Source organism: Serinus canaria, chromosome 6 (genome assembly GCF_022539315.1).
Source record: "Serinus canaria isolate serCan28SL12 chromosome 6, serCan2020, whole genome shotgun sequence".
Taxonomy (NCBI): Eukaryota; Metazoa; Chordata; class Aves; order Passeriformes; family Fringillidae; genus Serinus; species Serinus canaria.
The window spans coordinates 20,680,477-20,701,175 of record NC_066320.1 but is presented as its reverse complement, the minus strand read 5'-3'; the positions used below and the strand labels follow the sequence as shown (position 1 = coordinate 20,701,175).

Here is a 20,699-nt window from a genome sequence, read left to right as displayed (position 1 = left end):
TCCTTAGTTTTAGCTAAGACAGATAAAAGATAGAATTGCATTGCATTTCACACTCCACATGTATAACAGTGGTAAAGTAGGTAAAATGATAATTAACTGCTCCTCCTATTATGTCTCTCTAGAGATCTGAAGAATAATTTGATCAGCACAATTGAGCCAGGGGCCTTCTATGGGCTTTCAGAACTGAAGCGCCTGTAAGTATTAATTCCATTTGAATTATTCTGAAAATTGTGTTTGTATCGACATTTCTATCCTAGGGCAACTCAAATATGCCACCAAGCAATAATCAAATAAGGGCACTGGCTGTAAAATAGAAAATCACACACTCTGCTTTTTACATTTACCTTGCCTTTTTTCCTTTCTTCCCCTTCTTTCTTCTTTTTCCTTTTCTTTTTTACCTTTTCCATTTAAATCAGCAGTTTAATCTCTGGTAAGTGTTTTAACAAATACATCTACAAAGGTAAAAAAACATCCCTAATTAATGACTAAGCAGATGTTATATCACTGTAGACATTAATCAGAAAAAAACACTAGACAGTTCAGATGTGTGTGAGCAATGGTTTGTGCTAGACTTTTTTTTACTTTTATCAGAAATCAGCCCTATCAAATACATTATTAGAAAAGAAACTTTGTCATGCTGTAGAGTTTGTCTGCCATTTTCTGTACCATCAGCCTTGACTTTGCTTGATGTTTTTTACTTTTATAATGGTTTTCTAAGGAAACATGATCTTACACAGTAAATTCTCTGTTCATCATTCTTGCAATTCTGTCTTGGAAAAGGTTCTCAGTACTTTCAGAAGCACTGGCTGATTTTTAAACTACATTTTAGAGGGTAAAAATATCTAAGTTAGTAGGATTCTACAGCTGGGCATTTTTCTTTTAATTAACAAGGACTACATCAGCCTAAGGAAAAATGAGATGAACCCTTTTTTAATTATAATTTTCCAAGTGACAGCTTCCAAATATCCATGCACTGGCTAACTAGGCCATCAGCACATGCCAGGCGTTTTTCAAGCCATCATGTATGCTGTCTTATGAGAAAACCTATGAGAAAACAGGGATTATTTTAGTGGGATGGGAAGATTGAGATGAGGAGAAGGATTGCAAACCAACAGAAGAATAATTTTACAAACCCTCTGCTGTTCTGCTGTGTGGTAGTCTCGAGCTGCTGTGCTGGGAGCGCTGCAGAAGGTTTCTCTCTCTGATCATGCTGTAGCTCTAATACCAGTTCTAGTGTGTTTGAGGAGAGACCCAGTTGCATAATAATGATGAAGCCAGAGTAGCATATATGTTTTTAACACAAATAAGAGCATTAGGTTTGAAGTTTTCTTCCTGGCTCTGTGTGCAGGGGTATCAGTAGAAGGCAACACTAAAAATGAGCGCTATTGGTTGCTTTGGCCGCGCACTCTAATAACACAACCCTGACCTCTTGTGGGAAAACCAGGAAACCTGTGCAAGTCGTGGGCTGCACATCCACAGACTGCACAGGTGGAGCCTTTAGGTCGGCCACGAGTAAGGAATACAGGGAAAGGAGCGCATCAGGCATCGGACAAGAGAGAAGAAAAGACTCTTCAGCACAGCAGAGTTGGCAATGTTGAGTTTTGTCAGGCCAAATCTTAAAAAATCCCTGATATGCTGATATGAACAAGTAACTCTGGGAGCAATCTAGAGACAGAATTGTTTAATTGCTGGACTACCACATTTGATGCAAATCTATGTAGTTCCATGGTAAACAAAAAAATATCTTCCCTCCTTCAGTGTGGGAAGGAGACAGAGGAAAAGGAATAAATCATATAAACTCCCGTTGAATACTGAATACAGTAATTACTTGAAGACTATACATTCACATCTTTTTATTTCCCTTGTAAAATATAAATGATGCTGAGAAAAGCAGAAGCTGATGTAGCGTGGGCAACTGCAAGAGAAATGGCTTTGGCAAGTTAGACAGACAAGCCAGAGGCTGTCAGAAAGTTTTCTGTGAATGATTTGGGGAACTGTTATTATTTGTATTTGAATGACAAACTGAATTATTTCCAGGGATTACTCAAAAAGGTGCACACAAAATTAATGGAAATTGAAAATTTATGAATCACTAAAATTGATTGGCATTTGGTTACTCCACACAGAAGAGTTCTTTTCTCTAACATCAACTTTGTGAGTCAGCATTAGTAAGTTAAATGTATACAGGTATTAGTCTGGGGAAAAAGTGTAGCAAGTTGCCTTTTCTTTTTTGCATTTTTTTTTTTTTTTTTGGAAAACATGTTTTATAATACAGAAATTTCAGTCACTGCTATAACCTCTTCTGAAAATAGCACTTATTGAAGTAAACTTTGAGAAAATAGTGCTTATTCTTTCAGTTTGGTAAAAATAAGATTTTAGTGTGTGCCTCTCTTAAAGAAATAAGCTCCTGTATTGATTAGTATAGACAAAATCTGCTTTTGCTACCCATTTTGTGCCCCACATTGTGATGCAGTTCTTCCATGTGTTCAGACTTTGCCTAGACAAAAGCAAAGCATTACCCAACCGAGAATTTTGGGTAGGTTTTTTTAATATCTTCTCATAGAAAGATATGTAGATGCATCTTTATATGTATTTGTCTTAAACTTGCATTTTTAGAGTTCATATGTAGCTTTTATTAGGAGAACTTAAAGAATAATACTAACATGAAATTAATGCACTATATTGTATCCTCAGTATTATCTCAGCTGTTCTCTACTTAATATCCTTGACAAAGCATTTAAGAAATATTTTCATTCTAATGTGAAGTTTCCTCATATACTTGCACAACAATATTTTCTTTGTCTGATAGAAGACAAAGACTTCCTAGTGAACTCCAAAGAGATTTCCTTCATTTTCCAGCTAATTGAATGTGCTCCCATGAAAGCAGTAACTGGATTTGTCAAACTGCAACCTTTAGTCTTCCATTTGGTTACTTTAGTGTTCTCATGTATCAGTAGAAAAATACGGAATCTGCACAATGTAGTAAAGGAATCAGAAAACTACCTCTAATTCTAAAACAAAAATACATTCAGATCAATTTTAACATTTTTCTTGTCTGCATTATCACTTAAAATCCTTACATAACTGCAATTATTTTTTAGAAAATGTACTTGGTGAGAAGGAAAATTTGGGTCAAGTTTGAAAACCAAATACATAAAAATCAAACTGTAATCTACCAAGGGGCATTATTCCTGGTTTTACCCCAATATGGTTGCTTATATCTGGTTTTGTCTCCTTCCTGCAAGCATCCTGTACACTATGTTGCATGTATGGCTTATACAGAAAACATTTCTTCACTTTCTGCAGGCAAAGTTATGGAATGCAATGCCTTTTACTGTTTGTGCTCTCAGAAAGCCACAGTATTGCTCTTTTAAGAGCTTGCCAAGTGCTTATCAAAACTGACCTCACTAGCTCAAAAATTAATTGCCTTCTGGTTTCTGTGATTTCAGCAAGAAAGGCTGCTGTTAATGAGATGAAACATGAGTAAACAGTAAAAAAAAAAAAACAGTTTTGGCAGAATATTGCATGGAACAAAATACATAGTATTTTTCCTTAGTTAAAGACTGCAGGTGCTAATAACTCAGATCAGCAAAATCCTGTATATTTGTAATATTGCTTTGCTTTTATTTACTACATATATATAAAACCCCATTTTAATGCAATTAGAAGTCACAGTATGATTTGTGGAATATTGCTCAATAATTTTAATATAAAAGTTATTTAACTGTTTAATTCAGTTGTGTTACATTATGGAAAAAGGTTTTATTTCTCATTTGTCTCTGACTCCTTAAGTATTAAAAATAGAGATGCTTTGTGTGACTGTGTAGGTATGTATATAAATAAGAGAGACTCAAACTTTCATGGGATTTTGGTTTGTTTCAGGGATCTTTCAAATAACAGAATTGGTTGCCTAACACCAGAAATGTTTGTTGGACTTAATAATCTTCACAAATTGTGAGTATAACACCAGTTTTTTGTTAAACAGAGAAATCTCAACTGTCACATTACTGACCTGAGTATAGTTGGCAAGAAAATTATATTATAAGAAAGTTGTATGTTTTGTACTAAAAGTTTTGTCCTGAGCCTTTGATTGTGATGAGTTCATATTTTAAATATTTTTTTCTCTATTTCAATTGTAAAATCTATCAGAAATGCAAAGATTTAAATTTCATTTCCACATTAGAAAGAGGCTAAACATGAAATTTCTGTTTGCATGTCTAAGAAACAATTAAAGTAAGTTGACTGTTAATTTCCTGGCTGGGAAAGAGAAAATTCATGGGAAGAATCCTGGTTTAAATGAACATTTGGCTGAGCCCAGGAGGGCCTTGTATCTTCAATCAGATCTGTCCTCTTTACTGAATGAGAAATAAATTCCTATACTGCATCCTACAGTATAGTCATTCCTATAGTATGTGACAAAACTCATACTCTCTTTTTGTCCTTTCCAGCCAGTTATGGCATTTCCTTGCACAAACAGGGAAATCTTTCTAGAGAGATATGCCATGAGGTCAAGATAACTCCAGGTAAAAGCTGAGGTCTGGCTCACTTACAGATCCCATTAATGAGAGTAACTATGCCAGGTCTTCTCTGATGAAAACAAAGGAGAACAGATGATGGGAAGAGCCTTGATAGCACCTAATGAACAGGTGCAACCTGCCCCTCTTTTCACTCATCCCAGATGATGTGCCAAATTAGGCAAGCCCCCTCTGTTGAGGGTTTCTATCTCTGCTTTTGTTGTGCCCAGTGAACTTGACTGTGGCTATAAAGCCAGATTACCTTGGAAGGTAAGTTTAATTCAAAATGGTGAAGGCATGTTATTCAATGGAATGTGTTTCTAGTTGCTAGGAACAGCCTCAATAGAAACTGTCCAAATCCATGCTCCCTCAGAAAGATATGAAATTTCCACTCCCAAATCTACAAGACCCCATCTTAAAACTCAGTGAGAAGTTCAGTGGGTCTCTTGGTGGCAAAGAACAGAAGTTCATTCCCAGAGAGTGCACAGCAGTTGGTCTGTGACAGAGTTTGGCTGTACCATCCCTTTTCTCTGAAGGCCAGGAATGAATGTGGCAGTGTATCTCCACACCCTTCGCTGATGCCAGAGATGCTGGGAGAAGGCACAGTGTGCAGGCTGACTGCCCTGGTTGCTGGGCTGATCAAACCACACCATTACAGTTTCTTTTTTTGCTATATTCCTGCTATTCATGGTAGCCCCAGTGTCTGTCCCAGCATTGGCAATTTGTCTCTGAGCTGTAAGGACCATAGAGATTCACCAGTTGCCTCTCCACAGTCATTATTAACTTTGTATTTTCTTGCATCCACCCTTTTTGTGGGTCTGAACTTCATTTTGAAAGGGCTGTGTTTCCAGATCTTGCTGTATCATTTTCCTTCTGAGGCACCAGTTCATAGCAGCAATTTGAATGAGACATTTCTCAAGTGTAGCTCCCACACGGCAGTCTAGTGACATTTTTCACTTTGAATAATGTTATTTAATGAATTACAAGTCCTTTCATGTTTAAGAAGGTTCATCTCTTCTTGTTCTCCGTATTTTGACCAAAAGTTGGTTTTGTTATTGCCAGCTTTCATACTCACATTCTCCTAATGCTGTGAGGCAGAGTCATTGTTGAAAGCTCTAAATGCAGCCACTCTGAAGACCATTTTGGCAGAGCATCAGTAATGTCTTACTTCCCTCCTTTCCATCTTGTCCATTATCTTACTTTGTTTTACAGTAAATGCACTTAACACCAGGTCCTTCACGCTTTTGTGGACATGATGTCCATGCTTCAGTGAAAAAATTATGATTCTGGTAACTGGAGACCTCCTAATCTGGCCTCTTTCTATTTTATAAGTGAGTTTTGAAAGAAAGAAAAATGGAAAAAAAATGTTGGCAAATCAGAAATTGGCAAAAAATCAATATGTGGCTATAGATAGTAAATCATGTAATCATAAAAAGAGATCTTTAATCTTAAAAGTCATAGTAATGTGATATATTTAAGCTGTATATAATACCTACCCTTTAATAATCACTTAGTTATAATAGAGTAATATTGTTGGAGCATCTTTTGCACCATGTCTTAGCATACTTTCCAAATGTTAAGTTCTTTCTCTCGCTCTGCTAAGCTTTTCCTGTTATCTTTTCTCCAGTTCTTTGATCTTTTAAAAATTTGAATTATTTTTTTCAAGATTTAAGATTTGGTTGTATAATCCATTTAGTCTATCTTCTATAGGTTGTATAATCCATTTAGTCTATCTTCTGTTTTTCTTATTTGGGTTTTAAATTGCCTTTCTACCACTGACCTAATAAATAGGTCCACCCTGCACTGTAGTCTGTGTGGTCTAGTGCTTTATTAATGACTTTTATTTGTTTTATTAGTAGTAGTATTTCAAAAGTCTGACCTTTGGAAATCAGAGGCTTAGTAATAGTTTAGTCTACCTTATCCTTTCATCTGAAGTGAATCATTTCAGGATTGCTCTGTCAAAAGCTAGAGCTGCCTTGCAGGGATTGTCCTCCTTACCACACCAAAGTCAAGAGTGCCACCACTCTCGCTGGGCCACTGAGTGTTTTGTGAAGAAATACAGCCACAGTCCCAGTCAAGAGGCACTCTCCCCTGCCATTCCCATGTCCCCTGCACATGTTCCTTGATCTCAGAAATCTCATATAATGTCCTAATGCTGATGGCAATTATTTGGACTGAGATCTCAATTTGCCTGTGGTATAAGAAGTGGTCATTGTTAGTGCACTGCAAGCTGATGCTGCCTGGTACTTCTCTAACACTGTAGGTTTGTTTGCCATGGAAGTTTATAAAGAACCATACTTTTTAAACATGTTTAAAAGACAATAGGTCACCTTGCTGTTCCTACTGATGCCTCTGAATTGTGTTTACTTGCCATTTGAGGGGTATGAGAAAGCTGTTCTCTGGAAAGGTTATGGAGAAGCATTTACTCAGTGCAGCATCAGTGTTTGTAACAAGGAAAAAATGACAAGTTCTTAAACATGGAACTGGTTTCACAGCCATTTACTGAAGGAGAAATATAATGGTGTATAGATATGTGTTGATTTATGTAGTTGTTGATTTGGTAATTAGAGCTCTCCTGTGTTATGTATGGGGAGATGAAGTACAGAAGCATTTTTGCAGGCTGTTATCAAAACCAGTAGGGAGAGCCGTGAGTCCACTGGAAGGATAAAGGACATAAATCTTTTCATGTGCCTTCTGTGAAGTACAAATATGGGATTTTCTTGTACTGTTTACAGGCACAAATGCCAGGTGAAACAAAATAACACCGGCGTCTCACTCGATCTTGTAAATCTAATTCAGTTTGGGAAAAAAATGGAGTTAGAGCTGAAAAATCAGCTCTAGGTCCAAACTACCACAGTGTGGTTTAGCCCAATGATGTGATGCATAAATCTAAACTGAGTTCAGTAAAGGCATGTTCAAATACTTCACTAAAAGGATGAGGGTTGCCTGGGCTTTCAGGGATAATGTAGAGACCCTTCAGTGGGCCTTGTGGTTTTGTGCAGTCTAGTTTAGAACAGGACAACCTACAGAATTCTTGATTAAAGAAAAAAATGAATTAGTAGTACCATCTGGTATTGTTTTTAAACAGGCAGACACACAGAAACCACAAGAAATGTTCAACCTCTTGATGATGTAGAGAAGACTTTTACTCCACTGCAATCAGGAGGTCTATGTCAGGAAACAGAAATTGAAATCAAAATTAGTAATGACGCCTTAAATTTCATACAGGCCCTGAAATTACTGCAGCCAGTGACTTCTGATTATGTTCCTTGAGATTGATCTAATTTTTACACCTTCTTGGATTTGATGATTTTTACTCTGTAAAATGATTTCAAAATGCTTTGACATCATAGGACAAATGCAGCTGGCAGTGCCTCAGTATGAGAGTAGATTTATTGCATCTTCTAAGATACTAGTTTACCTCCTTTGGCTAATCTATTACCCTTTGGCTGTGTTTCTGCTGTAATGAGGTGCATGTACTCTAACCAGGAGCGACATAATTGAATGCAACAAATCTTCCAAATCTCCTTTGGACCCAATGTTTCAGTGCTTTGTTCCAGAATTAAGTATGCAAATATATTTCGGCTAGGTAATGGAGCTGCTATCTACATTAATTCTGTTTATATTTAATCTAAGTGTTAAGAGCTGTGGAATACTGGTCTGATGCCACTGTGCTGATATACCAGACTTCATTTATTTAGTCCCTCATAAATTATCTTTTCAGGTTTCAAAATGTAGCAGCCTGAAATCTGTTTCAACATGTAGCTACTGCAGGTTCTTCCCTTTGGAGGTTGAAACCCAAACTTTATCATTGCTTCAAATTGTTTGATTAAACTATATCTGGTTTACTCTTCATCCTGTCTCTGAATCATCAGCAGCAGTTAGCTTTGTGATAATATTATAGTGCAAAATTTTGTGTGACTGGATGTCATTGCAGCAACTAATCACTTTGTATGGTGCCAGAAATAAAATAAAAAACACTAACACAGTTAATCAAACAGACCCATTTCAGCAAATAAGGAAATACAGAATGTAAACTGCCCTATCTGTATTTCTCTTGTCATTTTTTACACCTCCTATCCCACTTTGTTTTTTGGGGTTTTTTTGCACAGATCAATCTGTTACCATTGCATTCGACTTTTGCTTTTTAATGCTGCTCTTAAGAGGGAAGCATTCTTCATATTCATATACTTCTGCTCCTGTCTGTAGTCTGCCTCAAATGGTACTTTGACACATGTAACTCTTTTTGACTGTTTTGTGGCATTTGTCATTTATATTGAAACTTTAATGTCTGTAAAAGCACAAGTATTGGTATATGAAAAACCAAGTTCAGGACTTTCTAAGTAGGACTGAAATGTTTTATCTCTGATAAAACTGAAAGCACATATTTTTATTCATGGAGTGAGTTAATGGCATAGTAAGTGCTTTGAGCTTTGGAGTGCATTAATTTGTTATATTTGAAATATTTGCAAACAAGATGTTGCAGACATTTTTAGAATAAATACCCTTCTAAATCAAGCTAGAGTGGGGTTTTAGGATATCTGAAATGGAGAAATTTTACAACAGTAGATATTTGACAATATTTTAGTATATAATGTAAATTATGTGCACTAAAAAATAAGTGTTTACAGAGTGCTGGAGCAGCTCAGAAATGCATGAGTTATTTGGGTCATTTTAGAAGATTTCTGAGATTTTTGTTAAAGAACAATCTATTAACACTGGTGGATATCCAAATATTGTAATTATGTTTCTTGGACATAGAAATGTGTTGCATTTTGATTTACACAGCCCTGTGAATGTGATCCTAGTCTGCTAATTATCAGTAGTAATATGGAAACTTCAAAGCAGGTCATTGCCAGAAGAGTATGAAAAGCTGAATAGCTGGATTTCTGCTGATGTCACTGTCAGTAACTCAATTATTCCAGCACTTGGTAAAAAGGAATTCTATAGGAATTCTACCATCTTCTGTAAATGGAACACAAGAATTTTTAGTTTAGTGCAGTGCAGGTCAGTCTCTATTACCAGAATTTGTTTAAAGCTACCAAAAACTTTTAAAGTGCTCAGTTGTTTTGTATACAAAAATGAAATTAGTTATTGCTTCAAGAGTGTCTTAAACTACTTTATAAATTAGCAGCATTTTCTCTTCTTACTTGAATCCATTGATCCACAGATTTCTGGACAGGCTTCAGCAGGATTCTCAAATTTCATCTTTCTTACTTTGGTTCTTTACCTGCTTCAGATATCTTACAGCTTGTCAGATCTCTCACTGCAAACACATTGCTCCTGATCTGAATGTCCCTCTTCAGTTTAGCTTACATTCTTTACTTTGTAGACAAAAGAGAAGTAAAATTAACATTTATAACAACATCCTTTTAAAAGAAAAAGTAATAAAACCATTTTTTTTGCCAATCTTCTATTATTTTTTTCATAAACCTGCAATGCATCTCCAGTGAAGAACTCTGAAATTTTCCTGATAACTGAATTTTTGTAACCAACTTTGAATTCAAACACATGGTGTTCAGGCACTGGACAGAAAGGAACATATATCTGTATTTCATAAGTAGGTAGTTTGTATGCTCTGAAATTTTAATCTTGGATATGCACTAATTTTTATGTTTATGGGTATGGAAAAAGATATTATCACTTGACAATTAAGCATTTAATTTTTGTACCACTAAGGCAGTGGCAGAGCAATACTGTTAAACTCTGTAAAAGTGAATTGCTTCTGCTTGCAAGTGTTCAGCCTGAGCCATTCAGCCATCAAGACAAGAAAGAGTAGAGCAGTAATTAGAATGGAAATGACCTAATTTAAGGATGGGAAAAATTTGTGTGTTTAAAGTCCTTTGTAATAAAACTATTTGTGTAGTCACTTTGAAAACTCATGACTGTTTAAAGGAATTGCTTGAATTCTTTGGAACATTACTAAATTAAGGCACTGAAATTGTTTCTTTAACTTGAAGTGACATTCTGTCTCTACAGTAAAAATAAAACTTAGGTCTCACTGACTAATTATTTTATTAATATTTTCACTCAAATTCTAGAATATTCTTTTCTCAAATTCTGTTCTTTTAAATAAGTTGAAGTGTTCCTCTGTATGAAACCAAGTTAATTGTATGTATTTCTTCTGTGAAAATAAAGCAAGTAAGAGTGTGTGAATTGATTTAAATATTACTGTCACCTACCAAAACCAAAAAGCAATGTACCAAATTTAAATATGCTGCCACTATTGTCAAGAAAGCAACTTTTTAATTAGCACTGGGAGAATGATATTCTATAACAATTTTCCTTTCTTCTTGTATTTGTTATAACCAACAGTAAATTGCTTTCTTTTTTTCCCTAGGAATTTGTCAGGGAATATTTTTTCAAGTCTCATGAATGGACTTTTTTCTGAGCTGCTAGCTCTGAAAGCCCTGTGAGTATAATTCCTTTTGTTTGTAATCTGAAGTACTTCAGAAACACATTAGAATAAACATAGCAGAGTTGAATATGAATTCAAGCAGGATTGTTTGTAGAGATGCATTCTAAAAATAAAATCTGCAGTCTTTTGTTATCCATGTGTGGCTCACTGTTGGTGAGCTGCCATCTTTACCTGTTGCAGAAGAATGGATAGCACTGATAATTCAACCCCATTCCTGACTAGCCCAGCCTGGTCCTCCTGACTAGAATCCCTTCTTTTTTTTTTTCCTCCTTTTACTTTAAAATCTTATACTTTTCCACGGTTTTATGCATTAAATTTTATTAGGCCTCTAATTGCACAAAACCAGTAATGTTAAATATTTTTCCTGGAATTATGCTTACATTTCCCAGTTATTGATATTAATTGTACTTGCCTAAGATTTCCAAGTGTATACTGAATGTTTCTATTTAGAGTGGTTTTTAGTAAATTTAGGTATGTTATAGAATGATTTCTGCAGTAACAAAGACTCAAAATTATTTCAGTAGTCAATGATGTTGTCCTGGAACCAAACCCAGAATTGTTACATTGTATTATGAAAGTAATAAACAGTGGGAAAATGTTCATTGGTCGTCTCAGACTATCTTTGAATTCATGCATCCATAGTTATGCATTAATCTAAAATTCTCTTTGGAATTAGACAATCTGAATCTAGCAGAAGAAAATATGTTCATGGAAACTGCATGTTTACCAGCTGTGGTCATTCTTTGCCTTTGTAGACATTTCAACACGGACTCACTGATTTGTGACTGTAATCTGAAATGGGTCTTGCAATGGGCCAGAAATGCTTCAGTCCGAATAGCAGAGGAAACCGTTTGTGCTTACCCCAGTGCTTTGCATGGGCTGTCACTTTACAACCTGAAGGAAAACCAGCTGATCTGTGGTGAGTTGTACTCTCATTCAGCATTACAGATTGAAGTGGAATCTAGAGAAAATATCAAAACCCCAGAAACTATGCAAAAAAAAAAAAAAAAAAAAAAAAAAATCTGTCAGGTGTGTGACATAGAAGATGCACCTGAGAATGAAAGAGAACAGGAAAAAATAGAGATTTCTTATTTAATATCTCAAAATCACCACTGTTCTGCAATGTATTCAGTGATATGCAATTATGACATAAAACATTCAACTATGATGCTAGTTCTACATTGTATTCTTCATGAAACTGAGGATTCCTACATGAGTTTATATAATATTTCTTTAAAGTTATGTGTCTGAAAGAGTGCTATTGATGTCAAATTTAATTCTTGAATTTTTTATTTTCATCGACCTGTAACTACAGATTTTATCATCACTTCCTGGGGATGAATAGAATTCTTACAGCGAGCTTCAGTTAGGTGAATTCTGTATTTGAAGATGTAGAAGTGAAATGTTTTTTGTATATTTTCCACCATAACAAACATGATAGATGTGGTGTGAGGGAGAAAGCAAAAAGGTAAAGGAAACTCATTTCACACTGGGCATTGTCTAGCAATGAGCAGATTAAGCCAGAGATTCTTAAAAGTATCACACTGCAGAGAAAAGATCACTGCCTGACATGATGCCAGTGGGTTCCAGAATCAAAAGTCTAATTTCACATGGTTGATGAATTTCAGAACCTTTGAATCTTTGACGTGCTTGAATGACAGAAAATTGCTGAGACTGTGACTTTGCTAATGTCTTTTGCAAACAAAAGGAGAGTCACATGTTTCTCCTAATAACCACAAGAAGAGTGATGTGTGTTGTAACAAACATATTAACAGCAGGAGGGAGATCAGAAGTTGCCTGGAATGATATAGAGAATTGGTTTTAACAACAAATACAGATGTTTATAGCTTGGAAGAAATGTTCAAGGATGTGAATCCTGCCTACAGATGGTGCATCAGGTGAATTGTTAAGGAAACACAGGCAGGTGTCTGGAGGCAAGTATGGAATGAGCTCTTGTGAGTGCAAGGCAGAGACATTTCCAGGAGCCTGTGTTACCAAACATTTGAAATTCTGCAATACTATTCAAATATTAAGCTCCCATTTTATAGAGAGCCAGCATGGGCATCTTCCTAGAGATCCATTTCCCAGCAGGAAGAGTACTTCTACAAGTGCTGGAATGATCAGAAGAGTGATTAAGGACTGTTAATTGGCATTTCCAGGTAACAAGTGAATATAGATCTCTGAATTCTACAGAGGAAATGAAAGCAATTTCTCAGAATTTCATAATTTAATTCATAATAGGACTCCCTATCAAACCTTTGATACAGAATTTATAATGCCCATCTAGTTCTCACTCCTGTTTACAATTCCTATTTACACAGAACACTTGACAAGGGCTGTAATGACTGCCAGTAGCTTGACTTTGCTTCCAATATCCACAGAGAGTTTTACAGTGGTTATAATTGCTGAGCCTTCCACCAGCTCTGTAATATCTGCCAGGTATTTCATGGTGCTCAGAGTTATCTGCTGGGTAGCTCACAGTGCCCAGAACATTTAGCAATTTCATTTTCAGTAAGTTAATTTGAGCTTAGGCATAACAGAATGCTGTCTGGCACCAAAATAATAATAGCTATTGAGGATGATTTATAAATAATGTGTGTTGAAATATGCACAGAGCTGATCAAATTAAACATATCTTAAAGAAAATATTGAGTGACTTAAAAATTAAAAACTCCTTCATGTGAACATCATCTGTACTGTCAGGTATTTATAGACACTGGTCTTCCTTCTACATGCTAAAAGATGTCATGAGATATCACAGTCACAAGATGGGCAAAATAAGAAGAATGAAAGGGGAAAAATTAAGATAGGAGGGAAATGGGCAAAGAGTTTTGCAGGGGTGTTAGGGAATGAACCAAAAAGTCAAAATATGTGGACTCTGAATAGCTACAGGGAGCAGTTTCAGCTTTTTAGATTTATTTTATATGTTGAGGTGAGAAAAAAATAATCTTTTGGATTTCTTCCTGGCAAATCTTTCTCACACATCTACTTACCCATGATAGCCAAAGTAGTAAGCTGCCTGTTGGAAACAGTTTAAAACCTGCTTTAGGGGTTTTAGGAGCTATGTAACGGCACAGTTTTAGAATTCCCCAGGGTTCTGCTTGAATATTTCACTAACAGCTTTTAAGAGTTACTTAAATCTTCTTAAACAAAACTCCCCAACTGTCAGAAATGTTTGGTTATAAAACAATTCTTCTCAATGTTGGAAATAAGGCTGAAAAGCTGGTTGGATGACAAAGTATGGTTTTGCCCTTGTCTTCTGCCTTAATGATGAGGGACTGTGGTGAATTCATTATGGTATGGACAGAGTATCTTCCTGAAAAATGGCTAGGAAATTGGCTTCATGCAGTGCCTTGTTACTCTTTCTCCATGACTCCAAATACAAGTTACTCAATTTCCAGGAGGAAAATTGTATTTTCCTGAATACAAGTGCTATAAATTTCTAATTTTCCTAAATATGAGTGCTGAGGTCTGATAGGAGTCTGAGATTTTCTCTGGCTCACATCACCACCAGAGATGGATTCTCTAAGCCAAATTCTTCACTCAGGAAAGATCTGTATGTGTCTTTGTCTTAAGGGGATTATGAAAGGTTGCTCTTAAAGCTGGGTTCTGATTATTTATACTGATAAATGAGATATGAGTATTTAGTTTCTCTGTTTCAAAGCTGTATTGATGTTTCTGAACAGCATGAATAAATAAAAATTCAGTTGTTCTGCAAATTAAAATTGACATATAACTGTGATAGAGTGATTTTCTGTTAAAGAACATTGACTCATCAAAACAGATGTTTGCAAAAGTGCTGACTTTCTTTTTACCTCCAATTAGATTTTATTTAAAAATTAGAAAGTAGTTCACATGATATCAATAAAATTTAAATAAACGTTTTGACTAAAATGCTGAAAATGTTTGCTAAATGTTACCAAAAAATATTGCAAAGGTCAAAGTACAGAAATAATTTTATGGTGCCTTAAGACATTTATATATATATTTATTTATTTATTTATTCCACAAGGAAAATTATCTAATTCTCCTGGGACAGAGTGCTGTTCCTCATACAGATCTCCTACAAATTAAAACCTTGGATTTTGAATATATATATACGCTCTACTGATGTTTATAAATAAGTAATTGAGAACATATTATTCCCTTCTGTTAATTAAAAAAGAAACTTCTTGAAAAGAAAATATAAAAGGATATTGAGAAATCAGGTTTTTTGCTTAGAGTTTATTGCATTAATACATAATAAATTACATTTTTATTCTTCCTCATTATGAATTTTTTCATGCAGTTAGTAAATAAGTTTTGTTCTTTTTTGGTGTCAGTTGCTTTTCAGGTTTCTGTGGTCTACTGTTCTAGTCTTGTTTGTGATATGGTTGCATGGACCTATAAAGCAGACAGGTTCAGAGAACTAGAGGTAGTATCTTGGTTCTCAGGAAATCTGAATGCACAGAGGAGTCTACATTGTTTTCAAGTGATTTTACTCTACTAGCCAGATGGTTTGCTGTGCATGCATTCACATCAGTGCATCACAGCACTTTCAGGCAAGCTCCTTCTGCTGCAGGACACCTTTCCTGTAGCTGCCCTTACCTTCCTGAGCCCTGCTGTGGGGCAGTCTGCCAGAAAACCCCATAAAGCAATCTTGCCCCATGAAACAATCTTAAACACTGCTGGGTGGTCTCTGGCCATGTGAGCAGACCTTGTTCTGGCTCTTTGCATCTGACCCCCCACATGAGACCCTGGCTAAAGGTTATCTCCAAAAACTGTGTTTGCCCTTTTTCTCTATGTTGATGTAAATCTATGCACACAATCTATGCACACGTCTTTTCCTTGGAAGAAACAAATTGATTGCTTCTCTCTTCGTTATGCTTCTGCATTGAATGTTTCTCTTTCCCACTTCCTTATTATCTGTGTTGAATTGAATGGGAGAAAATCTCTTTCCATGTTGAGCTGCTTCAACACAGGACTGTAGGACAAGAGTTACAAGAAGTTCTAAGATACAGGGTTATTCATTCACCTATGGTCTGCACATCTCTGAAAAACCCATGTTGCAATAATTACAACTAGGAAAGGGAAACAATTAACAAAGCTAGTATTAATACATCTCCTTATACCATCCTCAGCAAAGAAACTCCAAAGATAAAGGAAACACTTATAAGCACAAATGTTAGATACATTCATTGAGGACCCAGTCTCAGCAGAAAATATGGTAGAAATGGAATTTGGAAAGCACAGACTAACACCAAATTACGAGACATATATCTCAGATGAGTAATTTTTCCTTCTTGTATTGACATTGGTGAGATAGCATCTGGTTTTAGGTACCATCTCATCTACCATAAATACTTCCTGAGTCACAGGAGCCATTTTTCAGAGGTGGAGAACCCAGAGGCTGGATTTGAATTGTTGCTCTGTGTGTTTCACATTCATGGAGATTACCTGTAGGGTGTTTCACAGAGGGGTTATTCCAGTCAATTATTTTGAAAGAATGTGTTGTGCCAGAATGTGTGTTCTGTCCACGGGTGGTGCACCTGTTGGCTGTGATCCATGGAACTGTGAGTATTTACATCAAACTTACAGTGGGAAATTCTTTTTGTTGGTTCATAATTCACTAAGAGCTTTCACAGTCCATTTGGACTTTCACCAGGGACGGCAAGGAGTGAGCACTCAAAACAGAACTGGGGTTTTGTCTGTGTAGGATCTGTGTGGTGAGGCTGCTGCCATGCCCTAGGGGGCTGTCTGCTGAGAAAAGTGTTAACACTGCAGTAGAATAAAAATCCATCCTAATGGAAATAGAGATGAGACTCAGTCTCTGAATTCTACCTTAGTCTAAAGTGTTAACTCATGAATGAAATTAGCAAGTTCTGACTCATAAAATATTATTGAAATCTGGGGTTGGGGAATGATGGACTCCCTACTTAGGGTGGACTCTTCAAACAGAGGAATAAAAGTCAAAGAAGGAAATCCTTTTCTGACCTCTGTATTCTGCAATAAAATTCTTTAAATGTTTCATAGAAAATGTGAATAATTTATTGGAAGGGAGGAGATAAAGTTGTTAGGGAATTGTTTGTACTTAACCAGCACCTTGTCTTTTGTAGTTTGCTTCACTTCACTGAGAATCAGAGTATCTGTTCCCCCAAAGGAGCAGAGTCAGGCTAAAATGTAGGTGCTTTTTGCTCTGATGCTCCATACCTGCTCAATTAAAACTTGTGCAAAGCAAAAAAAGAAAAAAACACAATTATGTGCTTTATGCATTCATTCTACTTGTGTTGTTAGAGATTTCTTGTCCATTTTAAGATTCAATTTTACTTTCTTCATTAGCTATCTACTGTCACATTTTCTAATCTGCATTTCTCATCCTGAAATATCAGGAGAACCTTAGGGTATCTTTCTCTCGGGCCACGTGCCGCTCCCTAGTCTATTTTTATAAGCAATTTTAAATTTTTTTGCAAACTTACCTAAAATACAAAAAAAAAAAAAAAAAAAAAAGGAAACATTCAAGACATTTTAAATCGATTGGAGTAATACCAATTGGGGAAAAAATAGGACATTTTCTTTTCTACACTTCCTCTATAAAGTACTTTTATTTTTTTGAAGCAGCTTTCTTTTGCCTTGACATAGATTCTTAAAATAGTGTGGCTTTAAATGCTTTCTCAGCAATGATGGAATAGTGTTTTTCTAGATGCTGTATTTGTTGAAATGTCTTTATAATTTTACCTGATAAAATTGCACATTGTTTCCCCATCATTCCTAGCACAGTAAGTTAGTATCCACTGTCCAATAGTAAGAACTTCGAAAATTCGTCCTTTTAAAATGCTGAAGGGGGAAAAAAACTAAATGTTGAAAGAACTTTTTCAACATTTAGATTTAAGCTGAAAGCAACGGAATAGAATCAGCCTTGATCTGTATCAGTTTTTAAGAATACTGTCAACTATCTTGTGTTAAGGATCTGGTTAAGAGGTGAGATTTGAAATTCCTTTTTTCATGTGGTGCCAAAAATTAAATATCTATGTTCCCATTCAAGTCTTGAAATTATAATTATATATATTTACACATAGATTATTGTTAAAATTTTCCTTTTCTCCGTAAAATATATTGCCAGAAAAAAACACTGTCTTTAAATTTCCAGGGAGTATTTTTTCTTCCTGTATTTTTTTCAGTGTACACAAAACATATTTTTGGTAGCATTTGTTACTTAAACTTAGGGACAGATTTGAGATTATTGTTTCAATCATTTCTTTTTTAATTTACAAGTCATTCTTACTGCTTTAACACAATGTAAATATTGAAGTGTGGGGGGGGAGGGTTTCAGGATGTAGTAACTGGCTAAACTCAAAACCCCAAGCAGGAAGAATGATGGATTAATTATCCAGATTTAGATTTCTGTCCTGCAGTTTCTTGGCAGTCCACAGGTTACTTGCTGCATTCATGCAGAGCATCATTGTCTTCCAGAATATGCAGGATCAAGACTTCAGCTCTAATTCTACAGGGAGTGCCTAATCACATGAGCAGGTCTAATTATGTTAAAATAGGAATATTCACACTAATAACCTTTCACAGGATTAGGTTTTGCAAGATATGGATAGTGATACAATTAGCAGTATTTAAATCCTCTTTCAATTACTTTCGTTTTACAGTGTTAGCAATTCAGGATTTTCTTTAATAAGAAAATATGCATAATAACAGAATGAACATAAATCAGATAATATAACTGTATATTTTGGACTTTTAAAGATATATGGGGTAAGTTCATTTTATGTTAGAGCCAAGAGGCCATTTGTAAATCAAAGTTGGTTTCCATTCTAGCATTTGGTAGTATGAAATGAACAATGCTTTAACCTTTTGTCTCCAAATTCTAGATTTTTCATCTAATATGATCCAATTCAAATTGGGGGGAAAAGGACTATGTTGGCTTAAATTTAATATTAAACATGATTATCTAACTTCTTTAGTGGAAGTGTAGAACACTGCTGCAAGATTGGGGGCACAAAATTAGTAACAGTTAAACCTTATAAATGTGAAATAGCAGAAATATTAAAATGTTCATTTGAGGATGACATCTTACTACAACATATTTTGTTGCATTTGTGCTCACACATGAAAATTCAGCTAAAGAGAAATTTTCATCCCTGAAATCCTGCTGATTTAGATACAGGAAATGTGCCCAGTTTGGGTTTTTTTCCACAGCTTACTCTTATAAACTGCATTAGATGTTTTTAATGTACACTTGTGTTTTACTTTCTACATTATCTTTGACAATGCAAAATGACTGAAGGAAAATTTAACCAAGGTGGAGTGAGAATAGCAGTGAAATGAGTCCTTTTTAATCTTCAAACTCCTGCCCTTGAACACTTAGCTGGCCATATTCAAAAGCCAGTTGCTTATGAACAAAACAATGTTAAAACTGTCTTGACTACAACCCACTGAGTATCTCTGAAGATTTATTCTTCATTTATTATGGTAACATGAACATTAAAACAGTAGAGTTAAGTTTTATACTGGTGATTTCTAGGTAAAGTTATATAAGCTTTTTAACAAACTTATGTTAATATTGTCCAATAACAATGCTTATTAGGGTTTGCTGTAAATAATTTCAGTTGTTATCCTAGCAAAATTCCCTAAAAAGCTTTCATCCTAACAATCTCTTTTTTAATTAAGTGGACTATACCATAGTGGCATTTCACATTCTTATAGCACATGTCAACATACAGTACTTTCTTTAATGTTTGTATAAAAATGGCTGCTGAGAGCATCTGACACTGTCTGCTGGGTTGAAAGGAGCTTGGAATAGAAAAATTTAATACTTCAACAGAACTGTCACTTGTTCAGCATTTCTTTTAAGAATTTTTTTTTTTTTTTTTTTTTTTTTTTGGCGTAGATGAGAACTCCTGCAGCCTTCTGGACTCTGGGCAATTAGGGACAATCACTGACACTATTGGGACATTCCTGTCACCATCTTTCTGTGATCTGAGGGTAGAGTCATGATTTGAAAATAAGAAAGGTTTAAGTTTGGAAAGATGAGTGCTACCACTGCACTTTCCAGTTGGATAGAACTAATCAGTGGATTTGATTATACCTGTTGGACCTATTGGAGTGGGACCAGAGGAGAGCCACAAGGGTGATTGGAGACGTGGAACATCTTTCCTGTGAGGAAAGGCTGAGGGAATTGTGGTTGCTCAGCTGCAGAGGTGAAGGTTCCAAGACCTCAGTGCATCCTTTCATACCTAGAGAGGGTTTACAAGAAAAATGGAGACAGACTCTTTAGTAAAGGCTGTAGCAATAGAATTAGGAGTAATGCTTTTAAACTAAAAGAGGATCCATTTACATTAAATATAAGGAAGAAGTTTTTTTAAAATAAGGGTGGGGAGACACTGGCAATGGGCTACCCAGAGATGTGGTGCATGCACCACTCCTGGAAACATTCCAGGTCAAGTTGGGTGGGACTCTAATGAAACCTAGGGAGCAAACGTCCATGCTCATTCCAGGGGCAGTTTAAAGGGGACATTTAAAGGTCCATTCCAGCCCAAACCATTCTATGAATCTGTGATTTTGTAGAGCTGGGTGCTTTACCTTTCCACTGCTCAGCCATTTTTATTAACTGCAGGCTGTAATAAGTATGCAAAGCCATGAGCCAGCCAGTTCAGTTGCCATAAGGGTAATTTGAGTAATCAAAATCAGATTTTTAACAGTGGGTTTCTGGCTGGTGCCAGGAAGAAATTTGTGTTGATGAATCTTCCAGTACCATAGCTGTCAATATGTCAATTTCAGCA

At 35.7% G+C, this 20,699-nt stretch overlaps 1 protein-coding gene across 1 annotated transcript in view; it reads left to right on the top strand.

Annotated features, from left to right (window-relative positions):
• LOC103813901 (adhesion G protein-coupled receptor A3) overlaps positions 1 to 20,699 on the top strand; it is a 252,743-nt gene that overhangs the window by 95,499 nt on the left and 136,545 nt on the right. The window contains exons 3-6 of the mRNA XM_030241296.2: positions 123 to 194; positions 3,883 to 3,954; positions 10,855 to 10,926; positions 11,688 to 11,851. Coding sequence (XP_030097156.1) covers positions 123 to 194; positions 3,883 to 3,954; positions 10,855 to 10,926; positions 11,688 to 11,851 — 380 coding nt within the window. The remainder of the gene's footprint in view (positions 1 to 122; positions 195 to 3,882; positions 3,955 to 10,854; positions 10,927 to 11,687; positions 11,852 to 20,699) is intronic.